General features: G+C 33.4%; 1 protein-coding gene across 1 annotated transcript in view; it reads left to right on the plus strand.

The window, feature by feature from the left end:
- The window catches only part of STXBP5L (syntaxin binding protein 5L), a 386,205-nt gene that overhangs the window by 87,087 nt on the left and 284,954 nt on the right, over window positions 1-14,164 (plus strand). Inside the window, 1 exon segment of the mRNA XM_045036998.1 lies at window positions 3,066-3,166. Coding sequence (XP_044892933.1) covers window positions 3,066-3,166 — 101 coding nt within the window.

The following is a 14,164-nucleotide window of genomic DNA, read 5'->3' on the forward strand; positions in this document are numbered from 1 at the left end:
TAATAATAATAATAATAATAAAAAAAGCATTTGTGCTGTACTGAATTAAGGCACATAGCAGACTGAACTCAGTGCCTTGAGAAAAAGAAAATGAATTATTACTGATTGTTTCCTTATGACATGAATGATGATTTTATTCACTATCTCCATATATTTACCTATATTTTTTCTAAAAATTTTATAATCATAAACATGGGTAAAATGGTTCATAGAGCTTTGTATCAGAGATAGTTAAGGCATGAAAAATTTGTGATGTTGGCAAATGTCCACCCTTTACTTCTTTTGGCTGAAAATCTTTCTCAGAAGATTGACAAACCTAGCATATTTTACCTTATAGTCATATTTACTATGGGATACCACAATGAGAGAGGGAGATAAAGAAGAAAAGGGAAAATTTTTAAAAACATTTTATTATAATACTTGTCATTAGTATTTAGAATGCCAACCTTTTTGAAGTCTCAGTGTTACTCTGTAACTCTTAGTAGAGTGATCTCAGTCTTTTGCCTTCTGCATGGCTGTTCACTAGCAGGTATAACTTGTTTCTAGGTGATTTTCTCTCATTTTGATCCTCTGAGAATCATCTTGAAATCCTTAGGTTTACTTCTGTGCTGTATAACTAAGTAAAAAGAAAGCCTTTAACATCCTTCAGTTTCCATCACCTAACCAGAACTAGTTACCCTGATCCATCTTACACTCAGCTCTTTTACCTTTTTCCAAACTTCCTAGTCTGACTTCGTGGCTGGTGTTTTTATTTGTTTTTAATCTTTTCACGAATTTTTATTACTTGTGCTTCTTACAGATTCACTTTGCTTTTTAAATTTTTTTTTTCAATGTTTTTATTTATTTTTGGGACAGAGAGAGACAGAGCATGAACGGGGGAGGGGCAGAGAGAGAGGGAGACACAGAATCGGAAACAGGCTCCAGGCTCTGAGCCATCAGCCCAGAGCCTGACGCGGGGCTCGAACTCCCGGACCGCGAGATCGTGACCTGGCTGAAGTTGGACGCTTAGCTGACTGCGCCACCCAGGCGCCCCAGTTTGCTTTTATAAATAAGTCCTAGACACCTGCTGATGTGCTTACTTTCTTATGTGTCTTATAATCTTTATTGGTAGTGTTATGCTCAGTGGTACTGTTCATGTCCCTCCAAAATGATAAATTGTTTCCTATTTTTGTCATAGAATTAATAATTCTATGACTTCCTTCTTAGATTTATTTGGCTATTAAACTGATGTTGAACATATGTTGCTTTATTTTAATTCCATTGCCTTTGGCATATTGTATCTTTTGTATAGCACATAACTACTTATAGAATTTTTATTAATTTCATGTATCATGTTCTATCCCCACCCTAGTCTAAGTGAATTTCCATTGTCCTTAGAAAGGAGATCAACATCCTATATCTAAAAAATTAGCCTATCAACACTGGCAAGCAATCCTAGTAACATTCCAGTTTGTATATAAGAAACATCTGGGGACAGTTTATACATAAAACAAGCAAACAAACATAAAAATCCTCAAGGCCTGTATACAGTACATTTTATTGCATGGAATGTAATTATGGGTTCATGTTAAAAATATATATATGAGTGTATACTTTTAATCATGTGTATTTATATACTCATATATAAATGTGCAAATTATATACATTTTAAACATATTTTAATGGATATACTCTTGGATTATGATTGATGTTTTAAAAGCTATTCTTTGAGCCTGAAATCACAGGTATACAATATGAGGAGAAGCATGATAGGATACATGAGCATTTTTGTCTTAGGAATCTAAATGTTCTTCTATAACAATTTCTATCTTCTCTTTTTTAATCCCTAATGAAGAAATAAATTCTGGGAATTTCATTATAGTTAATCTGATCATCTAAATGGGATAATCATATTGATATCTGCAGTTGATATTATAAACTATGAAAGGTTACTTGTAACAGAGTACTTTGGAAAATATGAAAAGAATTTTAGATATCTCAGGGTATGATGATTCTGCAAGATCTGGCATTTTCAGCTGGGAAACCTATAATGGTAAAACTTCTGACATAGTTTAAGATGTTCCTAGCTCACGTAAATAGTTTAAGCATACATATCTATGAAATCATACATGGCAGCTAGTTATCTGCCCTTATGGTATCTGCCATATTAAAAGGTAGAAAACATACTAGTGTATTTGAAATATAATTTATTTGTATTTGGACATAATGTAAAAAAAAATCTTTGTATTATTTTTGTAGTTATACTGAATTCTAATTGGAGAAATGTTTTATTAAAGGTGTTTTCTTTTATCACAGATGAAGCTTCTTGAAACTAGTTAATTCTTGAAAATAAATTATACCACATGTACTTTTTAGAAAATATATATAATTTCCAACTGTACAGAGAATCTTTACAAATGGTAAAATATGAATATAAAATATAAAATATGACCGGATTGCAATTTTAAAACTTGGTTGGATATTTTCTTTTCTGGAAAGCTACATAGTATGTATGCAAATAGTAGAAGTGAGAAAATTAAACCTAGTTTTTCCCAAAGAAAATATAAAAAATTTTTTTCTAAGGTTTTTTTTTAGTGTTTATTTATTTACTTTGAGAGAGAGAGCGCATGAGCAGGAGAGGAGCAGAAAGAGAAGGAGAGAGAGAATCCCAAGTAGGCTCTGCACTGTCAGCACAGAGCCTGATGTGGGGCTCAATCACATGACTGCAAGGTCATGACCTGAGCCAAAATCAAGAGTTGGACACTTACCTGAATGAGCCACCCAGGTGCCCCTACAAAAAATTTTTAATATCCGTATGATGCTACAATTATTATTTCTCTCCAGTGGCAAATGCATATTCCTTGAGCTAGTCATCCTGACTAGCAGTAGTTCACTTGCTTCTTCTATTCAGCATTCTTAGCCCTCCTGATTGAAGTATGTACAATAGTTTTCTTTATATTTCTAGGTTATATAGATACAAGTAACTCTTAAAGTAGTGTAAAATATAGCAAATCAGCTTGTTGGTTTTGCCTAACAAAAAACTCTTAAGGAAGTCACTCACTTACTTTGTCTTCTTTTTGTTTCAGGGTGCCTTGGTTAGTGCGAGTTCTGATGATACACTTCATTTATGGAACCTTAGACAAAAAAGGCCAGCTATTCTTCATTCTCTTAAATTTAATCGAGAACGGTAAGAATGTCTGAGTTAAACAATTTCTTAATGTATGAAAAAAGTATTTCCTGAGAAGGAAGGTTAGGTTTCAAGGTTAACCTTGAAAGACTATTTTTTTCATAATCTTAATATCTAGAAATAACTTAATGTTAGCCTTGTTTTTATAGTTTATTTCATAGAAAATTCATAACTGATATAGATTTAATCATCTAATGGGGAACTCCTAACATTTTTATTCTCACTGTAAACTGGCACTACAACAATGTGTTCCTTCCCCTAGGCCAGGGTGCTGAAAACGCCCTAAAATTTGAAAGTCAAGTAAATACTAAATGTATTTTTATACCTTTTGATCATGGCAATTGTGTCTTACATTTTCAGTCTTTTGCTTAAATATTTTTACATGAAAAAATAGCAGGAGAAAGTTTTAGATTCCAAAAATATTTGTTGAGCAGTACTACACATTCAAGCTAAATGTTTTCAAAAATGACAGTTTGATCAGAATTTAGATTCCCTCATTTTAGAATGAAATATTAATAATGAGAAAGAGAAAATTGAATGGAAATGGGAAAAATTAATAGGTTTTATTTCTAACTACCAAATTTTAATGTTTCTAATGTTGTATTCAGTTAGTCCTAGAACATAATTCACATCTACTCAATTGATAATCCACCTGGAGATAAAGTTTGTATTTCTTTATCTGTCTCTGTAATTTAACTATAAAATAACCTGATATTTGTTTATTATTTGGAAAACAATCTAACTCTTTGCAGTGAATGAGAAGGGCCTTCACAGGAAAATTTGATGTTAATGAAAGGAAAAGAAACCCCTGAGAAGTAAATTTACACAGATTAGCAAGTACTATTCAAATTGAGGTAGGTGAATAATGGAGGCAGGCAGTCATTGCTGAGAACTCAAGATAGTACTTACATTGTTGAATAGTAATACTTTAATATGTAATCATCACTATATGGGCAGAGCTTAATGAAGTGAATCTGTTTTTATAGCTATGTGCGAAAATAGGATGGCAGTTATGCAGACATTCTTTTTTTTTTTTTTTTTTTTTTTTTACCTGAAGCTTTTTCTTTTTCTGTTTGGGTGCATACTATACTATTTAAATAATTAATCCTCAATATTCTGAGTAATATTCATGAGTATTATTTCTACAGTATTTTAGGATTTGGCATCAATGGAAATTTTTATTATACCTAGTATATTTTGAGAGGAGAGAATATATATTTTAGATGTTTGCTAAAACTAGATAGAATTTATTTAGATCTAATTTTGGTTATATTATCTTAAATTTTAAAGTAATACAACAGGAGTTTCAGGATTTTGAAAAATTTAAAGATCAGTCAAGAGTTGTTATACTATTCCTGTTTTTTACCACTAAAAATATCATGTACTCAGATATTGACATACTGATTTTTTCTCTTTCACTGTTTGTAAGATTTTGTTTGTTTGTTTTTTGAATGGACTGAGTAGATCTGGCCCTACACTTCTGTGTAGATGGACAGAATAGGCTTTCCCCCCTTACAGTTGGAATGTTGAAGGAAATGTTCTGGCTCCTCTCATGGCCCTTTGTGGAGTGGGGGAAAGAAATGATGGTGATGATTTCCAATTACACTTTTATTATCTCAACTGAAGTACATTTAACTGTTAGCAACATAAAAGAGCAAGCCGGCAGATTTTGGATAAGTTTAAATCATAGGAATTGTATAGGCACTGCTTATTTTAATGCCGACAAAAATGTGGTATCTATGTGGTTGACAAAGATAAATTCATCATCTTGAATTTGAAAATAAATTATCTTGACTTGAAATAATCATCAACTATCACATTCTCTTGTATGGGGGGAAATATTTTTAAACTTATGATAAATAGAAGCCTTAAGTCTGTAAAGGAGAATATTTAATCAAGCACTTTTTGGAACTCTAAACCTTCTTAAATTAGTCATTTCACTATGTAAATTTCTATATATTCTTATGCTTATGCCAAATATATATTTAATTTATATATTTTATGCTATAAAATTTTAGGTTATTTTTTTATTAGGGCAACTTCAACCTTTGGTCTTAAAATCTTTGAGGCAGTAACTGTTGAGAAATAGGTTTAGATATTTCAGCTGCTTCTGGGGAATTATCCTTGGATTCCCTTAAAATCTAATTTTAAAGCTAAATATGGAAGAGCAACTGTTTTGATCTCTGTGATGCATGATCTGAAAATGAGTAAAATAAGTTATTTATATTTTAGTCCTTGCTATCACTGATCATAAATTGTACAAAGTTGGGTAAAGCATAGAATTGTTTTATATGGTTCTCAAGTAAAATTCAATAGGTAGACTATGACATAAAGATGTTAAATTATTTATACTTATATCAGAGTTTATTTTTTCTATCTGTGGTGTTCTGATAATTAATATCATCAGGGTACTTCTAAGGAATATTAGCTAAGTTGCAGGGAAGTAGTATTTTAAGAACCCTATAATTTATGAAATATCTAGCAAACTTGATTCATCAGAGTTGGCTTTTGGGGAAGTTTGTACCCCCAATTTGAAAGGTAGTATTGCATTATAAAGGTAATTTGAATTCTGTTTATTTAAGAATTTTCTTGAATAATTCATATTTAGCTGGTTTAACATTCAAAAGATGTAAGTTGTATATACAATGAAGGATCTTTCTTCCACTCTTCTTCCTTGGACATTTAGTTCTCCTCAGTAGAGGCAAGCAATGTTACTTATTAATTTATTATATCTTTCCAGAGCTTCATTATGTACATATATAGGCAAATACATGTAACATAATTTTCTTCCTTATGTATATATAAGCAAATATGAAAATACATATTTTTGTTACACAAATTATAGCATGTTTTACACTTTTGTACTTTTTTCACTCTCTTTATAATTTATTCTAAAGATTATTCCTTATTAGTACATAAAAAGCTTCCTTATTCTATTTTATTTTACTTACTCTTTTGGTATGTGTGTAAATGTTACCAAATCAAGGAACTGTGTAGGGGTGCCTGGCTGGCTCAGTTGGTGAAGCATGTGACTCTTGATCTCAGTGTTGTGGGTTCGAGCCCCCTGTTGGGTGTAGAGATTATTTAAAAATAAAATCTTTAAACAAACACACATATTGGGGCGCCTGCATGGCTCAGTGGGTTAAGCATCCCACTCTTGATTTTGACTCAGGTCATGATCTCATGGTTGGTGGGATTGAGCCCCATGTTGGGCTCTGCACTGACAGCATGGAGCCTGCTTGGGATTCTCTCTCTCTCTCTCTCTCTCTCTCTCTCTCTCTCTCTCTCTCTCTGCCTCTCCCCCACTTGTGTGTGTGAGCATGTGCTCTCTCTCTCAAAATAAATAAATGAACATTTTAAAAAGCTACATTAAAAAAATAAACTATGTAAATATTTAGTGTACACGTGAAATAATTTTATACCCATGTAACAAACACAAAAAACAAGAAACATAAAATTACTAGAACTATGGAAACTACCCCCCCACTCCGTTTTATCTTTCAATCACTAACCCCAGGTATAATACTATCCTGATTTCAAACACTAAAGATTAGTTTGCCTGTTCTTTGGGCAGTTATAAAAGTGATACCATACATATACAGTTGTTTATGTATAGCTTCTTTTGCTCAATGTTATATTTGTAATTTCAGCCAGGTTGCATGTAGGTATAGTTTATTACTTTCACTGTTATGTAGTATTCAACTTAGTGAATATTCTTCAATTTGATTAACCGTTCTACTTTAATTCACTTGCTTAAATTTAACTTTTTTATTTCCACTTAGATTTTAGAAATAGCTTGTCAAATTCCACAGACAGATTTCCTGATATTTTAATTTGACGTACTGATCTGAAAAGATATATGGATCCTTATATTCACTGTAACATTTATAATAGCCGAGTTATGAAACACACACACACACACACACACACACACAGACACACACACAATAGAATATTGCTCAGCCATGAAAAGAAAGAACTCTTACCATTTGTGATAGCATGGATGGACCTAGAGGGTGTTATGCTAAATAAAAATAAGTCAGACAAATACAATATGATATCACTTACATATGAAGTCTAAAAGAGAAAACAAAAGAGAAATAGACTTATAAATACAAAGAACAAACTAGTGGTTGCCAGGGAAGGGCAGGGATGGGCCAAATAAGTAAATGAGATTAAGAGGTTCAAACCTCCAGTTACACAATAAATAAGAAAAAAAAAAAAAGAATTATTTTGAATTTGTAGATTAGTTTGGGGAGAACTAACATATTCCACGAAGATGGGGGATGACAATATTGGTTCATTGTCATGGACAATGACAACATTGATTCATTCAGTTGATGAACAATGGCATATATTATATCCCTCCATTTCCTTAGGTCTTCTTTGATTTCTCTAAATAACATTTATAAATTCTCTAAGGAGGTCTTCCACATTTTTGTTAGGTTTAGTCATAAACATTTTTTTTAAAATTCCAGGATAGTTAGCATATAGTGTAATATTGGTTTTAGGTGTACAATATAGTGATTCAACAATTGCATATGTTACCAAGTGTTCATCACGACAAGTGCACTCCTTACTACCCATCTTCTATTTCAACCATCCCCCTTCCTACCTCCCTTCTGGTAATCATCAGTTATCTATGGTTAAGAATCTATTTCTTAGTTTGTCTTTCTCTTTTTTTTCCTTTTGTGCATTTCTTTTGTTTCTTTTTAAAAAAAATGTTTACTTATTTATTATGAGACAGAGAGTGAGAGCATGAGTAAGGTAAGGGCAGAGAGAGAGAGAGAGAGAGAGAGAGGGAGGGCAAGAGAGAATCCCCCAAGCAGGCTCCATGTTTTCAGCACAGAGCACAATGCAGGGCCCAATTCTATGAACCGTGAGATCATGACCTGAGCCAAAATCAAGAATTGGATGCTCAACTGACTGCACCACCCAGGTGCCCTTTATTTGTTTCTTAAATTTCACATTTGAATGAAATCACATGGTATTTGTCTTCCTCTGACTTATTTCACTTACCATAATATTCTCTAACTCCATCCATGTCATTGCAAATGGCATGATTTCATTCTTTTTTTATGGCTGAGAAATATTCGATTGTATGTATATATATTACCACATCCATTCATTGGTCAGTGGACACTTGGGCTGTTTCCATAATTAAGCTGTTGTGGATAATGCTGGAAAAAACCTGGGGGTGCATGTATCCTTTATGAATTACTATTCTTGTGTCCTTTGGGTAAAAACCTAGTAATGTAATTGCTGAATCTCTGGATAGTTCTATTTTTAACTTTTTGAGGAATCTTCATACCATTTTTCACAAAGGCTGTATCAGTTTGCATTTCCACTAACAGTGCAAAAGGGTTCCCCTTTCTCTACATCCTCGCTAACACCTTTTGTTTTTTGTGTTGTTCGTTTTAGCCATTCTGACAGGTGTGAGGTGATATCTCATTGTGGTTTTGATTTGTAATTCCCTGTTGATGAGTGATGTTGAGCATCTTTTCATGTGTCTGTTGGCCCTCTGTATGTCTTCTTGGAGAAACGTCTATTCATAAATTGTGCCCATTTTTAAACTGGATTATTTGTTTTTGGATGTCGAGTTATATGAAGTTTTTATATGTTTTAAATACCTGTTATTGGATATGTCATTTGCAAATATCTTCTCCCATTACATAGGTTGTTGTTTTAGTTTTTTAGTTGTGTTGATTGTTTCCTTCACTCTGCAGAAGCATTTTATTTTGACGAAGTTCCAGTAGTTTATTTTTGCTTATATTACCCTTGCCTCAGGAGAATATCTAGAAAAATGTTGCTAAGGCCATTGTCAAAGAAATTACTGCCTGTTTTCTCTTCTGGGATTTTTATGATTTCCTGTTTCAAGTTTAGGTCTTTAATCCATTTGAGTTTATTTTGTGCATGGTGTAAGAAAGTGGCCCAGTTTTATTTTTTTGCACGTAGCTGTCCAGTTTTCCCAGTACCACTTGTTGAAGAGACTTTTTTCCCATTGTATATACTTTGCTGCTTTTTTGAAGATTATTTGACCATATAATCGTGGGTTTATTTCTGTGCTTTCTATTCTGTTCCATTGATCTGTGTGTCTGTTTTTGTGCCAGTACCACACTGTTTTGATTACTACAGCTTTGTTATATAAGTTGAAGGCTGTAATTGTGATACATCCAGTTTTGGTTTTCTTTCAAGATTTCTTTGTCTTTTTCAGTTCTTTTGTGGTTCTGTACAAATTTTACTATTATTTGTTCTAGCTCTGTGAAAGATACTGCTGTTATTTTGATATAGATTACATTAAATGTATAGATTGCTTTGGGTAGTATAGTCATTTTACCAATATTCTTCTAATTCATAAGCATGAGTATCTTTCTGTGTCATCTTCGATTTCTTTCATTAGTGTTTTATAGTTTTCAGAGTACAAGTCTTTCATTTTGGTTAAGTTTATTCCTGAGATATATATATATATATATTTATTTATTTTTGGTGCAGTTGTAATTGAGATTTTTTCTTAATTTCTCTTTCTGCTGCTTCATTATTAGTGTATAGAAATGCAACAGATTTCTGTACATTGATTTTATATCCTACAAGTTTACTGAATTCATTTATCAGTTCTAGTTGTCTTTTGCTGTTTCTATTAGTGTCTAGTGAGACACTAGTGTCTAGGTTTTTCTATTATATAGTATCATTTCCTCTGAAATACTTCTTCCTTACCAATTTGGATGCGAGTGGACATCCTTGTCTTGTTCCTGATCTTAGGGGAAAAGCTCTCAGTTTTTCCCTATTGAGTATGTTGTTGGATAATGATGTTGGCCTTTCATATAAGGCCTTTATTTTGTTGAGGCATGTTCCCTCTAGATCTGCTTTGTTGAGGATTTTTATCATGAGTGAATGTTGTACTTTGCAAATGCTTTTCTTCATATATTGAAATGATCATATAGTTTTTATCCTTTCTCTTATTGATTGATTTGTGATTATTGAACCACCCTTTAACTCAGGAATAAATCCCACTTGATTGTGTTGAATGATTCTTTTAATGTATTGTTGGGTTGGATTTGCTAGTATTTTATTGAGATTTTTTGCATCCGTGTTCATCAGAGTTTTTGGCCGGTAGTTCTCTTTTTTTATTGTATCTTTATCTGGCTTTGATATCAGAGTAATGTTAGCCTCAATTTGGAAGTTTTTCCTTTTTTATTTTTTGGAATAGTTTGAGAAGAATAGGTATTAACTCGTCTTTAAATGTTTGATACAAATGGCCTGTGAAGCCATCTGATCCTTTTGTTTGTTTGGAGTTTTTGGGTTATTGGTTCCATTTCTTTGCTTCTAATCAGTTTGTTCAAATTTTCTGTTTTTTCTAGCTTTACCTTTGGGAGGTTATATGTTTCTAGTACTTTAACCATTTCTTCTAGGTTGTCCAATTTGTTGATGTATATTTTTTTCATAGTATTCTCTTAACAATAGTTTGTATTTCTGTAGTGTTCATTCTTATTACTCCTCTTCCATTTCTGATTTTATCTATTTCAGTCCTTTCTCTCTCTATTTTTTTTTGAGTATGGCTAGAGGTTTATGAATTTTGTTTATCTTTTCAAAGGGTCAGCTCTTGGTTTTATTAATCTGTTCTATTGATTTTCTGAAGTTTCTATATCATTTATTTCTGCTCTAATTTTTTATTATATCCTTCTTTCTGCAGGTTTTGGGTTTTGTTGGTTGTTCTTTTTCTAGCTCCTTTAGGTGTAAGGTTAGGTTTTTTTTTCTTTTAGATTTTTCTTGCTTCTGTATTGCTGTATTGCTATTAATTTTCCTCTTAGAATTATTTTTGCTGCATTAGGTTTTGGATTATAGTGCTTTCATTTTCATTTGTTTCCATGTACTGTTTTATTTGTTCTTTTATTTCCTGGTTGACCCATTTATTGTTTAGTACCATGTTATTTAACCTCTATGTATTTTTGTTATTTTCAATTTTTTCTTGTGGTTGACTTCTAGTTTCATAGCATTGTGGTCAGAAAAGATGCAGGTTATGACTTCAATTTTCTTGAATTTGTTGAGGCTTGTTTTGTGAGCTAATATGTGATTTCTTCTAGAGAATACTCCATGTGCACCTGAAAAGAATGTGTTTTCTGCTGTTTTAGGATGGAATGTTCTGAATATATCTGTTAAATACGTTTGGTCCAATGTGTCATTCAAGCACTGTTTCCTTACTGATTTTTGGTTTGGATGATATATCCATTAATGTAAGTGGGATGTTAATGTTCCCTACTATTGTATTAATATTGATTAGTTCCTTTATTTTGTTATTAACTGTTTTATGTATTTGAATACTGTCTTGTTGGGCCCATAAATACTTACCAATGTATATCTTCTTGTTGCATTGCCCCCTGTATATTGTACTGTGTCCTTTTGTCTCTTGTTACAGTCTGTGTTTTAAAGTCAATTTTGTCTGATATAAGTATTGCTACTCTAGCTTACTTTTGACATCCATTTGTATGATGGATATTTCTCCATCCCTTCACTTTCAATCCGCAGGTATCTTTAGGTCTGAAATGAATCTCTTATAGGCAGCAAATAGATGGGTCTTGTTTTTTTAATATACTCTGTCACCCTGTCTTTTTTTTTTATATATACTCTGTCTTTTGATTGAAGCATTTGGTCCATTTTCATTCAAAGTAATTACTGATAGATATGTATTTATGGTCATTTTGTTACCGGTTTTGTCATTGTTTTTGTGGTTTTCCTCTGATCCTTTCTTCTCTTGATCTCTTTCATGGATTGTTGGCTTGCTTTACTGACATACTTGTATTCCTTTCTCTTTATTCTTTGCATATCTATTAGTGGTTTTGATTTGTGGTTACTATTAGGTTTGTATATAACATTTTCTTGATATAGCAGCCTACATTAAGTTGATGGTCACTTAACTTTGAATCTATTCTTTACTCCTCTCCTACCCATGTACTTAGGTACATGGTGTCATATTTTATACCCTTTCATTTCTTGAATTCCTTGACTGATTTTTACAGATATACTTACTTTTTTTTTTTTTAACCAATTCTGTGCTTCCACCTTTTTATACTCTCACTGATGTTGTTTCCTTTCTATTCAAAGGGTTCCCTTTAATATTTTTGTAGGACTGGTTTAGTAGTCATGAATTCCTTTAGTTTTTGTTTGTTTGAGAAACACTTTATCTCTCCTTTTATTTTGAATGATAGCCTTTCTGGATAGAGGATTCTTGGCTGCAGATTTTTTCCTTTTAGCACTTTGAATATATCATGCTATTCTCATCTGGCCTGCAGAGTTTCTGCTGAAAAATCTGCTGGTAGCCTTTTAAGTATGTAACTCTCCTTTTCTCTTGCTGCTTTCTTTAGTTTAAAAAACTGTTTCCTTGGATTAATTTTATTGGGGGAATCTCTGTCCCTCTTGGATCTGGATTTCTGTTTCCTTCCCCAGATTAGGGAAGTTTTTAGCTATTATTTCTTCCAATAAATATTTCTTTTTCACTCTGTCCTTCTGGGATCCCTATAATGCGAATGTTACCATGCTTGTTAGAGTTGTTGAGCTTCCTAAGTCTGTTCTTATTTTACATAATTCTTTTTTGTCTCCCTTGTTCAGCTTTATTACTTTCCATTACTCTGTCTTCCAGGTCATTAATTCATTCCTTTGCTTCCTCTAGCCTGCTATTTATTCCATCAAGTATATTTTTAATTTCATTTATTGTGTTCTTTTATCTCTGATTGGTTCTTTTTTATCTCTTTGTTAAGGGTCTAACTGATGTCCACCACTCTTTTCTCAAGTCCAGTGAGTACCTTTATGATCATTACTTTAAATTCTCTCTCTGGCATAGTACCTGTATCCATTTTGTTTAGGTCTCTTTCTGTTGTTTTGTTCTGTTCTTTCATTTGTTTTGTTGTTCTTCTATCTCCTCATTTTGTCTAACTCTCTGTGTCTGTTCCTGTGTATTAGAAAAGTCAGCTATATCTCCTGTTCTTGAAAGTATTGACTTTATGAAGAAGAAGTCTTATAGTGCCCTGTAGTGTGGGCTCCCATTTTGCCTAAGACCTGTCACTTCAGGGGTATCTCTTATGTGCATTGTGTGTGCCTTGCTGTTGAGTCCTGGCTTTTATCCTTCATACCAGTCATCTTTAGAGGTTCTCTTTGCCTGTTGTGGGCAGTGTTTTATCCCCAGCCAGGTGGGGTACATTTTAAAAAAGTGTGCACAGGTCTTGTGAAATGAGGCCTGCTGCTGCCACTAGAACTGAGGTTCCACAAAATGTGCAGGTCAGGAGATGGGGACTTGGTGGGGTTTTTGTAGGACTTCTAGGGGAGGAGTCTTGCAGCACTGGAACTAAGGAAAGTGGGAAAGACAGATCAGCTGAAGTGCAGGTAGATGGGGCTTGGTGTAAGCAGGTTAGATAGCTAGTGTAGGCACCATGCTGGTTCATGCAAGTGGCCATGTGTTTTTGCGGGGGTGGGGGGTGTTAGAGCTGGGGAAGGAAGTGTTGCCTGCCAGCTCCTTTGTTACTGGAGGTATCTTCCATGATCCCTGCCTCTCCAAGCCACTTTCTGAGATGAGTAAATAACTCTCCTTCCTGTCTGCCCCTGGCATTTTTCAAACTGCTGCATCCACACTGTATTTCCACTGATGTTTCTTGGGCTGTCTCTTTAAGGGCAGTGACTTCATTTCCTGATGCCTCTGGGCCTCACAGAGTGGAGACTACTGACTAAAAAATGTCTAGGCTTTAAGTCTCACTGGTTGTAAGAATTCACGAGATTTGTTCTCTCTCACTTTCAAAGCCAAATATTATAGGCATTCCTCTTTCCTGTGTGGACTCCCCAGTGTGACAGTCTATTTTTCACTCTTCTTTATGCCACTGGATTGTTCTCTACCATGAGAGGCGATGGTCCATTTCACTCCAAATCTGTGACTTCACCCTTCCTACCCTCTTCAGTGTGGCCTCTTTTCTACCTTTAGTTGTGGAGTTTGTTCTGCCAGTCTTCAGCTCATTT

This window comes from Felis catus, chromosome C2 (genome assembly GCF_018350175.1).
Source record: "Felis catus isolate Fca126 chromosome C2, F.catus_Fca126_mat1.0, whole genome shotgun sequence".
Taxonomy (NCBI): Eukaryota; Metazoa; Chordata; class Mammalia; order Carnivora; family Felidae; genus Felis; species Felis catus.